Raw genomic sequence first — 14,566 nt, forward strand, 5'->3', positions numbered from 1 at the left:
ATATCGATATTTTCACACCTTGTTTCTCAAGGCCTAATATCAGGATCTTTCCCTTACAATATCCAAAGTTTTCAGAGAACAAGTTTGTAGAACCACGTAGAACAAAGCGGGTCATTGTTGCGGAAAATTAGCGCTATCGATAAGCGGCTCCAGCAGAAAAAAGCTCCGCGCGAACTCCGCAAACTTGCACGTCAACCATGTCGCTTTCTTCTCGGGGCGCGATTGCGCGAGCCCTGAGGCTTGACGTGTTAAGATTGCCATCTCGAGCATATTCTCGACCCTTAACACCTACTCTCTATCTACGATTCTGTTTTACGAGGAAGTTGTCTTCGATCAACTCCATTAATGTCGGGCAACAGACCACTACTCCCCACCGTGCTTTTTCGACCACTCGTTGCCTACAATCCGAAGCATCTATCCAGAACCTAGTCGATATTCTCCCTGTTTGCTGTCCGGGATGCGGTGCATTCTCCCAGACGATCGAATCGGACGAGCCAGGCTATTACGGCAAGAGTCGCAAGCAGAGACGAAAGCCGTCCAAGAAAGACGACACAGAGCAGCAAATTACAGACTCGGAGGATGTGGCCGTCTCAAGTACCCAAGATAGTTCAGTTCAGGATTCTGCGTATCTTACCGGAGAGTCTACGGTTCCCAAGCCTATCCAAGGTAAGCCGACAGCAGAAACATCGCGTCCGGTTCATGATGACTGACTCATCGAACTAGGTGGAGCTTTACCAGACGAGTGGTTCCAATCTTCCCCGATCCCTTCGACTGAGTCGCAAAAGCAAATCAACCAGGTTTGTGATCGATGTCATGATTTGATTCACCACAACAAGGCAGTCTCCGCGCCCAAACCGACGATCCTTGCCATCCGAGAGTTCCTGAACGAGTCGCCATACAAAGACAACTGTGTCTATCATATTGTCGATGCTGCAGATTTCCCGATGTCCTTGATCCCGCGCATACACCAGGCACTATCGCTCCAGGAACAACGATCTCGAAACCGAAGAGCCGCAAATGAAAAGTACATTGGGGGAAAAAAGTTGGCCACCCTCAACTTTATCATCACGCGCTCCGACTTGCTGGCTGCGACAAAGGATCAAGTTGACTCGAAGATGGAATACGTTCGCTCAATACTCCGCGAGTCATTGGGGAAAGCCGGGAAAGATGTTCGTCTGGGTAACGTCCATATGATCAGTGCGCGTCGTGGCTGGTGGACGAAGCAAGTTAAGGAGGAAATATACAAGCACGGTGGAGGAATTTGGGTTGTTGGCAAGGCTAATGTGGGGAAGAGTAGCTTCATCGAAGCCTGCTACCCCAAGAACTCAAGGAATATGGAGAACATGGCTGAGTGGATCCATCAACAACGAGAAGAGAATGAGGTCTCGAAACACGGACAGGCCGGTTTCCTTGATCTCATTTCTCCTGACAGTCTCCTTCCTCCTGCACCTCGTGAAGATGCATTTCCAGTGCTACCGGTCATTTCCTCGCTGCCAGGAACAACTGTTTCGCCCATTCGTATTCCATTCGGCCGTGGAAAGGGTGAAATGATCGACCTACCAGGAATGGAACGTGGTCAGCTTGAGGACTTTGTCCGTGACGACCATAAACGTGATCTTATCATGGTCAAGAGAGTCAAGCCAGAGCGCTGTACCATCAAACCTGGCCAGTCTCTTCTTCTTGGTGGTGGTCTCGTGCGCATTACACCCGTTAATCCCGAGGACACTGTTTTGGCCGCTTGTTTCGTGCCCATCGAGAGCCACATTACAAAGACTGACAAGGCGATTGAAATGCAAAACGAACAACGACCTTACTCAGGAAAGATTCTCATGAAAGAAGGCACCGGTAGCTCTATTGCTTCGGCAGGGAAATTCGATCTCGAATGGGATATCACCGCTTCCAACCTCCCCGACTCAGTCGCAAAGGCTGTCAAAGACAAGAAGATTCCCATCCCTCCGCTCCCGTACCGAGTGATGTCAGCCGACATCCTGATTGAAGGCTGCGGCTGGGTGGAAGTCAGTGTGCAAGTGCGCGCTAAGCGCAATTCGGAGACCGAGTCCCCCTCATATCCCCAGATTGAGGTGTTTACTCCCGAGGGGAAACACATTGGATCTCGACCACCGATTGAATGTTGGAATTTCATTGCAGAGAAGAAGAAGGCAGATAAGCGCAAGAGGCCGCGTCTGCGTTACCGGTATAGTTAAGCTCGTTGGGATCTAGCTTGATGGACGTGTAAGAAGTGTATACTATGTGGCATAGCGTGGCGTTTCCATTTGCAGACAACTTTTGTATCTATACATCAATCTCCATTACCTGAATATTCTCTCATGGCTTACGTTGTGATATTCGTCAGCTTGTGTCCAGATGGCATCGTCGTCTCGGCCGCTGTGGGGAACCGCCCCCAAAACAGGTTCAGGTACCTTGCGTCTTACACTCTTCCAACCTCAACGCTCTATTGCTCCCAGTACGTAAAAGGCCTCTTGACGTTTTTGAAACTAGCTGGTGGTATCTCCGGAGCGTCTTTCTTCTTGATCTCTCGATTTAAAATCGAAGATCAGATAAGGAAAGTACTTGGTTGATCTCGGTATCGTCACCGCTTCTTGATCAAGTATTGTCTGACTTAGACACGCCGCAAAGTCTTACGCCAACATGCTATCATCGCGTGCGCTCAAAAACATCGAGCAGCTTGGTCGCCCCTGGCGCTTTGCGCCTACGCCAGACTATGACCCCGAGACGAATCCAAAGGGACTCATCTCCTTTGGATTTGCGGAGAATGTATGTACCTACCGCCATCAGGCAATCTCAACACTAAAGAAAGCTTCAGAGACCGATGAGAGCAGAAATTGTCAAGTTCATCAATGAGAAGGTATTGACAAGCTGGTCTCGAACTCCGTGATGGAACTATAACATATCTTAGGTTGTTTTTACACTGGACTCCATAAGCTACCGCTCAACTACAGTCCTCAACGCCCGTCTCCCTGGTGTCGCAGCCGCTCACATGAGTAAAGCTCTGAATTCGCATACATCAATCAAACCAGAAGATGTCTTCGTCGCCGATTGCCCAACTTCAATGGGTAGCATGCTAGGTTTCAACCTCGCAGCACCAGGCGAAGGCATACTCGTCAACAGGCCAGTATACGGTCGCTTCGAGCTAGACTACGGTATTGAAGCAGGCGTTGAAATTGTATATGCCGACACTGACACGGAAGTGGCGTTTATGCCTGATATTGTAGAGAAGTATGAGCAGGCTTTGGCGGATGCCAAAGAGCGAGGAGTGATTATTCGGGCAGTTCTGCTTGTGAATCCTCATAATCCTGTTGGTAAGTTTTTCACCCTTTTGAAGACTTGTTGGAGCTATGGTATGATTAGGCGCTCATCTCGAGTTCAAACCAGGTCGCTGCTATCCGGTCAAGACGTTGAAGCATATCGCCCGATTCTGTGATCGGCATAAGCTTCACCTGATCAGTGATGAGGTTTATGCATCCTGTGTCTTTGAGACCGGTGATCCCGAAGCTGTTCCGTTTACCTCGATTCTTTCATTAGACTTGAAAAATCTCATAGACCCTAACCTTGTGCATGTTCTGTATGGCTTCAGCAAGGTAGGAAGACATCGTTCCCAAATCATTCCGATGACACTAATTCGACAAGGACTTTGCCTCTGGTGGCCTTCGCCTTGGATTCTTGGTAACTCAGAACGAGCAACTGCGTTTAGCATGCAAGATGTGTTCGTATGTTTTGTCTCTGATCCTGATCTATGAGCCAGGCAATATTACTTCTCTACACGCGCAAGTAAGCTAACTCCAGTGCAGGCGGTTCCACAGCCCATCCCAGGCAGCCGTTACAATCGGAATAGCCATTCTAGAAGACCAACCCTTCGTCGAAAGGTTCACTGCCAAAACAAGGGAAAGCCTAGCGGCGAGCTACAAAATGGCCACGTCCACACTGGACCGGGCTGGGATCAACTACGTCAAGGGAGGGTAAGTCAATATACACCACTAACCAGGATGTTCGCTTAAGGTTTTCAGAAATGCCGGATTCTTCATCTACGTCGATCTATCGCCTTTCCTGCCCGATGGTGACTTTATCCGAGAACAGGAGTTTGCCCTGGCGGAGAGATTTCTTGATGCTGGTGTCTTTCTGCATCCTGGTGAGGAGCATGGGAAGGATGCTGGCTGGTTTAGGTTGGTGTTTTCGCAGGATGAGAGTGCGTTGAAGGAAGGACTCAGAAGGCTAGTACTGTTATTTCTTGCGAGTTTTCACTCATTTTGTCGACAAATGCTAATCTTATAATGCTCCTTGCAGACTGTTGAGTGTTCTGAAGCCCGCGACTGGATCTTGAATTTGCCGATCACGAGCAGACCTCGGACGAAGATATCTCCAAGATGGTTGTTTCAAGCTTGATAGTCTTCGCTCCAAGGACATTTAGATAAAGGGCTACGCTCAACTTCGATGCCAGAATACTAGAACCATGAAATGCATTTATTTATTTTTCAGCATAAGCTCATCAAACATGACTCTTTAACAAAAGAAAGATCATTTACGCCCAAGAATGACCAAGTCTAAGCAGCAACGTTGGAGAACTGGAAGGTAGGGTTTCCAGGGACAGCATTCTCAGCCGAGAGACCCTCCCGCTTCTCACCAGTACCAACAACCTCACCAGACTTACCACCCTCATCAAGAGCAACGAGCTCAATCTCCTTGTATCCAGCCGTGCGCTTCAGACCATCAACCATCTCAGCGAGAACAGCGAACTCATCGAAGGGCAGCTTGCGCTCGAAGACAGTCGTGGGGTCCTCGCGGGCCTGCACCAGACGGCGCTTGAGAGTCTGAACAAAGGGCATGGCCTTCTTCATCTCACCGAGCTTGCCGACCTTGCCGTTGAGCTCCTTGTCATTAAAGGAAAGGTTGAGGCCGTCGAAGGCCTCACGGACGAGGTCGATGTACTTCTCCTGCCAGGCGGGGAACTTCTTGGCAGCGTAGATGGTGAGCTTCTTGGGATCGCGCGGGTTGAAGTTCACGGTCTTGCCCTTGGACAGACGCTTGACGAACATGGCCTCCGAGGAGAGAATGCTTGAGGAAGTGCCGCGGACGTACTGCTGAGCAGCGGTCAACTCGGGCGAGGACTCAGGCACAGTGGGGAACTTGGCGTGGTGGATGGACGAGGACTGGCGGATGTTAGATGTGTTTTCAATGGTGGAGGATACGAGGCTTACCTTCTTGAGAACCTCAAGCCAGACGTATTCGGCCCAGTGAGGAGCGATAGGGGCAAGCATGAGGGCCTGCAGCTCAATGTAGCGCTGGATAACGTCCTTGTGCATACCGACACCGGCGGCGGTGGCCATCTCACGGTAGCTGTCACGGGCACTTGTAAAGTCATAGAGACCAGACTTCAAGGCAAGCTTGAAATCAGTACTAAAACTGGGTTAGCGAACAACTTCAAGATAAGTTTCAATAATTAAGAACTTACTCGCGATAGTGCTTCTGGGTCTCGCGGACCAGAGCGTTGAGCTCGTTGTCAAAGAGCTTGTCGGCGAAGGCATCAGCAGGGCCGGTGCGGAGAGTCTCATCCTTGGAGATCTCCTCAATCCAATCCTTAAGGGTGAACAAACGCAGAATGTTGCTATTGGCAACAGACTCCTCGAAGTTGGCATCCTCAATGCTGTCACCGGCATCGGCGAAAGCGATACGGGTAGCATCGGCACCGAACTTGTCGACGGAGTCCTTCAAAGTAAGGAAGTTACCAGTACTCTTACTCATCTTCTCTCCGTTCAGCAGCAAGTGGCCGTTAGCACGGATACCACGGGGCCAGTACTCCTTGGGGAAGAGAGCGACGTGGATGTACAGGAAGAAGGTCAAGTGGTTCTGGATCAGGTCCTTGCCGGAGACACGGACATCCAGGGGGTACCAGTACTCAAATTCGCGGCGCATCTTCTGCAGAGCCTCCTTGTTAATACCGGACTTGGAAACCAGCTCATCGCTGATCTCCCGACGGCAGAAGATGTAGTCCCAGACTTCATCGGTCATCTGCTCAGCAGTCACGTTCAGGGAACCGACAGTCTTTCCGTAGCGGTCACCGTGCAGAAGGTGGGCAATGGTGTAGTAGGCCATGTAGACAGTGCTGTCAGACAGAGACTCAACCAGGAACTGCTTGTCCCAGGGAAGCTGAGATCCAAGACCGTAAGTACGGGCACAAGCCCAGCGGTTGAGCCAGGACAGGTTCTTCTCGAAACCGTTCTGGGCCTCAGGCGAGTAGGTGTTGAGATCGCTGACAACGTGGTTCAGGGTATCAGCCTGCCACTTGGCATCGTTCTCACCGTAGTTCAAGAACCACTGGCCGAGGTAGGCGACAACGCAGTCATCTCCACTGCGGCTAACAACCTTGCCCATGGGGTCGGCGAAGGGGAAGGCATCGCCGCTGTCGTAAAGAGACTTGCGAACCTTGTCCTTAGCCTCGCTGACAGACTCGCCCTTGAACTCGCCAACCAGCATGGTGCCCTTGTAGAAGCCCTCCATGTAGGCAAGGTCCTTGGCCTGCGCAAGCTGGGTAACATCCTTGGGAGAGTTGATCTTCAGCTGCTTGACCAGAGTAGGAGCAGTCAAGTTGCCGTAGGTGGGGGTCTCGATCAGAGGGTGGATCTCCTTCTCGGCCCACTCTTTCTTGATGCCGTAGAAGTCGGCCTTCTTCTGCAGATCCATCAGAGTAGCATAGTCGTCGGGGCTGTCCGAGGGGACAGAAGTCACGACACCAGTACCCTTGGCAGCGGAGACACTCTCCATGGGCAGAATGTAGACACCCTCGGTGTGGAAAGAGAGGGGAGCGTTGATAAGAGTACCAACGAAGTCAGAGCCAGGAGCCTCATAGACCATAGGAAGCTGGTCCTGGGTTTTGGGGAAGTTATCGTTGTCGAAGAAGTGGCCCTGGAAAGCCATGTTCCAAGCCGCGCGCTTGGTGACAATGATGTACTCCTTCTCCTTCAGCTTGAACAGACCGTATTTGATCTTGGGACCAACGAAACAGTTGGTCTGACCGTACATGGTCTCGGGACGCAGAGTAGCGGGAACAAAGTAAACCTTGGCATCGTCCTCGATCTTACCCTTGATGGCCTCAGCCAGCTTGGGAGACCACTCCTTGACCTGAAGCTTAAGAGCAGTGTACTCCTGGGGTCCAACACCCTCACCCTCAGTGCGGTCGTGGTCCATGCAGGGCTGGCCGTCCTTAGGCGAGTAGATGGTGTAACGACTACCGTACATAATCTTGCCCAGCTCGTGGAGGCGGTTCATCTGCCAGCGAACGAAGGCATCGTAGTAAGGGTTGGCGTCAGTGGTGACGAACTGTCTACGCCAGTCGACGCGAGCACCCATGCTGTCGAGATCACGGATGGCGAGGGGAGGGAAGTGGTGGAGCCAGTGATTGGCATCAGCAAACTTGTGAATATCCTCGAGGGGGACACCGATAGCCAGCATGATCTGGAACTGGTACTTCATCTTGACGGTCTTAGCAGCGGCCTTGCTCTTCTTTCCAGAGAACTTCTCAGCCTGCTCCTTGACCTCCGGCTTGGACTCCTGGGTAGGCGCCGCGGGAGTGGCAGCCTCCTCTTCCTCATTGTAGCCCTCAAAGTTCTGACCGAACCACTTCACTTCGTCGCGCAACTTATCGGCACAGGCCTTAATGGGCATACCGGTGCAGTGGAAACCGAGGGGGAAGAGGGCACGCTTGCCCTCCATGCGGGCAAAACCGGTCATGAACTCAACCTTACTGGCAGTGAAACTGTGACCGGCGTGGAGAGTACCGTTCATGTAGGGGTAGGCCATAGTACCGAAGAACTTGGGGTGCTTCTCACGCAGCTCGGCGGCGGACATGGAGCCCTGGGGCACCTCGTCGAAGGAGGGAGCGTCGACCTCGAAGACCTTGTCCTTCTTCCATTGTGCCTGGTATTTCTTCTCAATTGCGACCAAAGAGTCACGCTTCTCGGTCTGGAAGTAAATTCAGTTAGCAACGGGCAACCAAAAAAAATCGGGAGAACGATGGAGGGGGAGGGGCAGATGAACATTTTCCAACTTCAAGGTGTTTTTCGTGCCGTTGCTCGGATCGAGCGCAGCAGACGCGGCGGCGGCAGCTGCCATGATGTTCTCTGCAAAAGTTATACCCTGATTGCAAGAGTCCCGAGGGGCATAGAACAAAAGATCGCGGGGTGGACATAAAACCGTCAAATGGAATTGTGAGTCAGTATTGTAATTTGCCTGTATTCATAGGTTGTAATTTACGGCACGTGCTTTATCATATTGAGAGATTGCAGTCTCTAAGTATCGAGTATCATAGTTTGAGCTATGTATTTGATTAAGAGAAAAGCAATTATCATCGAAATTAAATAAATCCTACACAAGACCCTTCATCTTGCGATTCGAAACCTACCAAATGTGTTGGACACTATCAGGCGTCACGTGAGCGATATCACGGGAGACTTCGCAGCGCAAGAGTTTCCGCAACAAATTTCCCCGGATCATCAAAACCACATCGCAAGCTCTCCGTGAGGCCATTGAGCAGTATTTTGACTGTTTAATCTTCGAACAAATCTCCAACTCCCTCCACATACCTCGTATCAGGGCCAGCCCCTGTGCGACACCTGCCATCATGGTGAACCTTTTCAAGCGGATGCGGAAGCTGAAGACTGTAAGTTGTCCTCTCTTGCCCTCAGTTGCAGGTGCTCGCCCCATTTGAGAACCAATCTGGCTAATCTTACGTGTTTGTTCTTTTCAGAGGGTAATTTCCCCCATATCTCCCCATTGATGCCTCCCAACCCTTCAAGCCCGGACATTGAACCGACCCCCGGCCCAGACACACCAAACTTCAATCGACCACGTACACTAACTCAGTATCCATAGATGCTCGAAGTCCGAGCCGGCACCGGCGCCGCCATCTTCCCAACCCTAGCTACCGCCAGCAAAGAATTCCCAGCCGTCACCCGCCTACACCTCACATACGCGCAAAAGATCTATGGCGGCCACCAAGGCGCCCGCCACTTCTGGCGCAATTGCCTCCCGCGCCTGAAGTACCACAACCCAGGCGTCCGAATGACAGTACAACAAACAGAAGACCAAGCCGGACCGGCCGCATTGACGATCTACTTCGCCGAGCGAGTGAGCAGCACAGCGAGTGCCGTCGCGGGCAAGACCCAGGTGACCGACAAGCACGCGCCGGCCCCGGAGGCCAGCGAGAAGACTGCCGTGGTGGACTTGAAGAACTTGACTTGGGAGGAGATCTGGAGTCGGGTGCAGGCGTCTACTGGTGCTGAGGATGTTCCTGCTTCCGAGGCGGATCAGGAGGAGGCAAAGAAGTTGAAGGCTATTTCGGAGAAGGCTGTTGGAGATCGTGAGCGTATAAAGGCCATGCGGCAGGCGAAGAAGGATCAGGAGCGGATGCTTGCCGAGGCGCGTGGTGAGGTTGAGAAGCTTAAGACGGCTTAAAGAGGACTGGTGTGTCGGTCCATTCTCTGGCTCCTCGGTGAAAGGAGCCACCTGTAGCATATAGCATCTTGGTTTTTCGTTTTCCTTACGACCATGTATTTTTGTGGGATATTATATTAGAGCATTTGAAAAGATGCAGTGGACTTTGAAGAGACTTCGATTGCAATTCTCGACGATTGGTATAGAGCTAGGAAGAAATTCGAGCGTAGAAGAATACATGCTGAACGGGAACAGAAAAGTGACTGAGAGACATCACACATGGGCTGAAATGGGCCATTCGAAGAGAGATCCAAACAAAATATGGATAGGCAATATACACAAGAAAGAAAGACGAGAGCATCAATGCAGGCTCGTCAAGCTGAAAGTCCTGTTATGCATGCTAATATGTCCAAAGCCTTGGTAAATACCAGAAACACCGACAACTCCTGTTTATTTTATGCATGGTCTATGCATTGTCCGGGTTGTAGCTGGTTTCTCCCAGCATGCTCTGGCCAACAGGTGCTGACGGCGGTTGAGCTGACGGCCCGGCTTGTGGGCCTCCCACAGATGCCGCTTGAAGGCGCTGGTCCAAGGCCTTAAGGGCCAGGGCACGTCTCCTTTCAGCCTCTTCGCGTTTGCCGGCACCTCGCGAGCCTCCGCCGCGCTGGCTGAGGAGAGTTGGGAGACCAGCTTCGCCTCGGGCTAGCACCTGCTGGTTTCCGGAGGCGATATCATCCTCGGAGAACGGTCTCAGGATCCTAACGGCCACGAAGAGTGCATAAACCTGATCGGCGACGAAGGCGATCGGCGGCTGCATCACGTCGGGGAATAGGCAGGCAAACGCAAAGGTCTCACTGGCGTCGCCCTTGATTCCGAGGCCATTCATCGAAGTTCCGGTGAGGTCAGGCTGCTGCTTGTGGAATCGAAGGTAGGTCCAGCTGGTCAGGAGGCCAAGCCAAGCCAAGACGGCAGCGGTATCTGTTCCGATCAGGATGCCACTGAGGGTATTGAGGAGCAGAAACAGAGCCGGGAAATGTTTCACACGCATCTTGACCAGGCCCTTGAAGACAGTGACTGTGTGCTCGGGGACGAGTTGCTTGAAAGCGACGAGGAAGGAGGCCTGGATGGCCACACCGCCGCAGATCTGGGTGAGGCTGCGACGTGAAACGGTCAGCTCTGAGAGACTAATCAATTGCAGAAGAACCTTACCCTATGCTGGGGGAGCCAGCGACAGCACTCCAGATGAGATAGATTGGAATAATCACGGCATTGGGGATCACGATGACGGCGGCAATAAACTTGCTGACCTCGCGGGAACCCCACGCGCGCTCGAGATACTTCGCACCATAGAAGACCGTCGCCACGTTCAAAACCACGGTGAAGATATTCTGCTCGACAAAAGTGGCCGTGACGAGAGTCCACGGGTAGTAGTAGAAGAAGGAGGGAACGAGTGTAAGGTAGGGAATGACCGGGGTGGCCTGGACGCTGCCGGCGGAGGTGTCAAGTTGTCGCCATCTCGCAACGTTATAAAGGAAGGAGAGGGCGAGCAAGCTGATGAGACAGATACGCGTAGCCGGAGGGATATTGACTCGGAGCGGCATTTTGTCTCGCGGGCGCGAGACCGCAGGCTTGTCGGACCGGGTTGTCGAGGGGTGAGGTATTCCAAGGGTTATTCGGGGGGCCGAGCTCGGGCTTGGAAAGGCGGACAACGACACAGGGCTGAGCCGGGATGCTACACCCGTGCGAGATGCGAGACTATACCACGATTTGACAATGCATTTGTGGAGCCCAAAGAATAGTTCAGGACTGACGCATCTGGATACGCATAGTACTGATGGGCTTTAAATTCATATCGGGGTGACATTCTTGAGCTGTAGTTAGGGGGATTCATCCGATACGTGCTTAGGATGCCCAATCCGGGACTCTTTTTTCCCCCTGTTTATTTAGCACGAAAGGGGACGAGTGACGCGAGTAAAGTCTATACGAGCTATGTACAATCAGGGAGGGGGGAGTGTTCTAACCCTGGAGATCAATAAGTAGGAAAGTAGGAAAGCAGGAAAGTAGGGTAATAGGAAAGTAGGAATGTTGGAGCCAAACGGAGTGGCCCCGCTCCACTTTTTTACTGCAGAGCATCGGTTCGCATGCAGCAGACCTGGACACGCTCTGAAAGCCCGAATATCCCCCGTTCGAAGTCCGCTGTGGACGGCAGCTTCGTTGGTGGTCCGTAGTCCTCAGTCTGTAGACCGTAGACCGCAGTCCGTAGTCCGTAGTCCGTAGTCCGTAGTCTGTAGTCTGTAGTCCCGAGTCTTGACTGTTTCGTGCCTAGTTCTTAGCCCCTAGGCGTCAGTCCTTAGTGCCGAGTCCGCCGATCCACAAGCGAGTCGCACGGAAGGCCTGGGGCGCCACAAGGAGGATTTGCTCTGCAGTTCAAGATTTGGAGCCCACTTCTCTAAGTGGCTGGTGCGCTTAAGCTTGAGTGTCACTTTCGCGATCTCGAACTTCTCTGTTTCGTGTTCCACGATCGATCTGGCTCTCGACCCTGGATCCCCGGCTTTGCCTTAGCTTCCCTTCCCGGCTCCAACTCTTCTCCAACCTTCAACCTGCAACCTGCAACCTGCAACCTGCAACCTTCAACCTTCAACCTTCAACCTGCAATCTGCCTCCACCCTCTTTCTCCCTTGCCCATCACCCCGGAATTTCGACCCTGAGATTTTATCTCCCCAAACCCTATTCAACACTTTAGCCACCCCTGACTTTTGCCGGACCCCATCCCCGACTCGTGTTCCTGGACGCGCATCTCGCATCCGCACTCCACTTTTGATTTTCTCTTTCCCTTGCGGAAGCGCCTTCTCTGGCATGTCCACCTGGAGGTGGTCGCACATGTAATCATGGCACACCCCGACCTTACATCGCATCACGTCAACTACTTAATATGGCGGTACGTTTCTCTCTCTCCACCCGTGCAGCTTCTCGCTAATCCCTCGTCTAGGTATCTTCAAGAAGCAGGTGAGTAGCTCGGTCCAATGCCCCAGCGCCATCCCCGGCTTCCCACGCTAACATCCGACAGGTCACGGTGAGGCCGCCGTATCACTGCAGCGCGCATGGTACCCCGACCCGCAGAGTCTGCCTTTTGCGCGTCACATTCAAACCCATGCGCTGGTATCGCTGGTCCAAAAGGGTCTACAGTACCACAATTTGGAGTCATCCATTGACAAGGTACGTTCGCGCGACACTCGGTGTGACGCAGAAGGCCTTTTCATCGGGGCCCTCCCGTCCAAGCACTCATCTACGGAGAATGATCTAACTCCGGGTCTCCAGGAAGGAAACGTCATCACATCTAAACCATCAGACTATTTCTTCGGGCCTGAGCCTTTTGACGTAACAGACTTGCAAAAACGCGATGAGCCCGAACTCGAGCCTCCCGTTGCGCCGGAGCCTCGCGACCGCGTGACGAATGGTCATCCGGTCGAGACCGGCCAAAAAACCGGCAAAGATGTTAACAGCGAGGAAATTATGGAAGTTGACGACAAAACCGAAAGTAAAACCGGCTCCCCGATCCCGGACCACCTGGATGGCGACGGGGATGTGAGCATGGGGGCCGAAGAGGTGCCTCAGGAACCCATCTTGACAACCGGCCCCAGCGTCGGCGTCCAGATCTCCCCCGCCAAGGCCGCCGATTTGGCGCCCGACACCGCCTTGCTCCAGACCGATGATCACGTGCTATCCACAGCCTGGCACCCTCAGGACTCGAACCTGCTCGTGGCGGCCGGCGATACCTTCTGCAGTTTGTGGAAACTCTCTAAGGCGTCAGATCCGGTGCAGAACCGGTTCCTGGATCTCAAAGGTAGTGGCGCCTACGTATCAGCCATCGCGTGGGACGCCATCGGTGCTAAATTGGCCGTGGCGTCCATCCGTGACTTGAAAGGAACGGTCACCATGTACAACCCTGATGGCAACGTGGTGGACTTATTGCCCGACCTTCCACGGGTGATTAGTGGGTTGCATTGGGCAGAGGATAGTCCGCAGCTGGCCATTGTCGCATCGGACGATCGATCCTCGGAACTGGCCCTTTGGGACGACAAGCGCCGACCGGATGTATTCCCGCTACCCCAAGTCATCGATAGTCATATCTACGATTTGGCGTGGTGTGGACGCAACCAAGTATTTGCCTGTGGCAACGGAGCCGTCTATCAATGCGACGTTGACCAAGATATCCGCCTCGCCAAGACCTATCTATCCGCCAATGCTGAGGCCGGCTGGACCTTCATTCGCTGCATTCAAACCGAAACTCAGTCAGTGGCAGTCACAGCCAGTCATGAGAAATTTGCAATCTGGATCCCCACACACGACATCCTAATTGAAAACGCACACCAAGACTTCATCACGGCGATTGACATACGTCCGCAACCACAAGCACAAAAGGGGACCTCTACAGTCACGATTGCCTCATTTTCGACAGACGGCAGTGTCAATGTGTGGCAGGTGGATCTGGAATTGAAGCAGTATAAGCGTGTCCATCATTTACGCCTGGGCACCTCTCTCCCAGCTCTTGCTGGAGGCTTCTCCCCAGACGGATACGCTCTGGGCGCAGTAAGCAACGACTGTCTTTTCATTTGGAACGTAGACCGTGGTGGTGAGCCCGTATCTACGTGGACCGCACCCGGCTCCGGGGAAATCAAGGAGGAGTCCGAGCACTCGAACGGACAAAATGGACACACAGCAACAGACCCCGATTGCGCTTTATCATGGGACTTTGATGGCAAGAAACTTGCGTACGGCTTTGGAAATCAGGTGAGTTGCATCGTGAATGCCAAGAAGCCAAGACACCACACTAACCCGGATCAGATGGCTATTGTGAACATGCAGCGGTGACAAGCTTGGCCAGCTTCACTGCCCGGAGGCATTGCTTGATACAATGAACGCTTCCCTGTCACCGACGAACTGGGATCCTAAAATCCTCAGCCATGGTATGGTCTAATTGATACCCGACCACCTACAAGCTGGAGATCAATTCGGGCTTTCCATCAAGTCATCGCTGTCATTCCATAGTCTCGTGGTGGCAAAACACCCAATTCTCGAAATAACACCGTCGAAACAGCCTTGAATACGATATTGAAAACAT

General features: G+C 52.6%; 6 protein-coding genes across 6 annotated transcripts; 4 read left to right on the forward strand and 2 right to left on the reverse strand.

The window, feature by feature from the left end:
- Window positions 1-197: 197 nt before the first annotated feature.
- N7443_008424 (uncharacterized protein) lies at window positions 198-2,204 on the forward strand (the record flags this gene model as incomplete). Its single annotated transcript, XM_056888480.1, has 2 exons — window positions 198-666; window positions 724-2,204. 2 exons carry the CDS (start codon window positions 198-200, stop codon window positions 2,202-2,204), a joined length of 1,950 nt encoding a protein of 649 aa, XP_056737782.1.
- A 445-nt stretch (window positions 2,205-2,649) lies between these two features.
- Window positions 2,650-4,339, forward strand: N7443_008425 (uncharacterized protein; the record flags this gene model as incomplete). The annotated part of the gene is made up of 8 exons (XM_056888481.1): window positions 2,650-2,775; window positions 2,825-2,866; window positions 2,918-3,320; window positions 3,394-3,599; window positions 3,649-3,728; window positions 3,810-3,977; window positions 4,026-4,238; window positions 4,303-4,339. The coding sequence occupies 8 exons, from the start codon at window positions 2,650-2,652 to the stop codon at window positions 4,337-4,339; spliced, it is 1,275 nt and encodes a 424-aa protein (XP_056737783.1).
- Window positions 4,340-4,559: 220 nt separating this feature from the next.
- On the reverse strand, window positions 4,560-8,124 carry N7443_008426 (leucine--tRNA ligase CDC60; the record flags this gene model as incomplete). Its single annotated transcript, XM_056888482.1, has 4 exons — window positions 4,560-5,165; window positions 5,214-5,412; window positions 5,468-7,974; window positions 8,050-8,124. 4 exons carry the CDS (start codon window positions 8,122-8,124, stop codon window positions 4,560-4,562), a joined length of 3,387 nt encoding a protein of 1,128 aa, XP_056737784.1.
- Window positions 8,125-8,632: 508 nt separating this feature from the next.
- N7443_008427 (mitochondrial 54S ribosomal protein mL61) lies at window positions 8,633-9,465 on the forward strand (the record flags this gene model as incomplete). Its single annotated transcript, XM_056888483.1, has 2 exons — window positions 8,633-8,671; window positions 8,884-9,465. 2 exons carry the CDS (start codon window positions 8,633-8,635, stop codon window positions 9,463-9,465), a joined length of 621 nt encoding a protein of 206 aa, XP_056737785.1.
- Window positions 9,466-9,910: 445 nt separating this feature from the next.
- Window positions 9,911-11,045, reverse strand: N7443_008428 (rhomboid family protein; the record flags this gene model as incomplete). The annotated part of the gene is made up of 2 exons (XM_056888484.1): window positions 9,911-10,598; window positions 10,654-11,045. 2 exons carry the CDS (start codon window positions 11,043-11,045, stop codon window positions 9,911-9,913), a joined length of 1,080 nt encoding a protein of 359 aa, XP_056737786.1.
- Window positions 11,046-12,332: 1,287 nt separating this feature from the next.
- Window positions 12,333-14,316, forward strand: N7443_008429 (WD40 repeat domain-containing protein; the record flags this gene model as incomplete). Its single annotated transcript, XM_056888485.1, has 3 exons — window positions 12,333-12,382; window positions 12,434-12,450; window positions 12,512-14,316. 3 exons carry the CDS (start codon window positions 12,333-12,335, stop codon window positions 14,314-14,316), a joined length of 1,872 nt encoding a protein of 623 aa, XP_056737787.1.
- Between the last annotated feature and the right edge of the window lie 250 nt (window positions 14,317-14,566).

Source organism: Penicillium atrosanguineum (assembly GCF_028827265.1).
Source record: "Penicillium atrosanguineum strain IBT 20685 chromosome Unknown utg000007l_segment0_segment0, whole genome shotgun sequence".
NCBI lineage: Eukaryota > Fungi > Ascomycota > Eurotiomycetes > Eurotiales > Aspergillaceae > Penicillium > Penicillium atrosanguineum.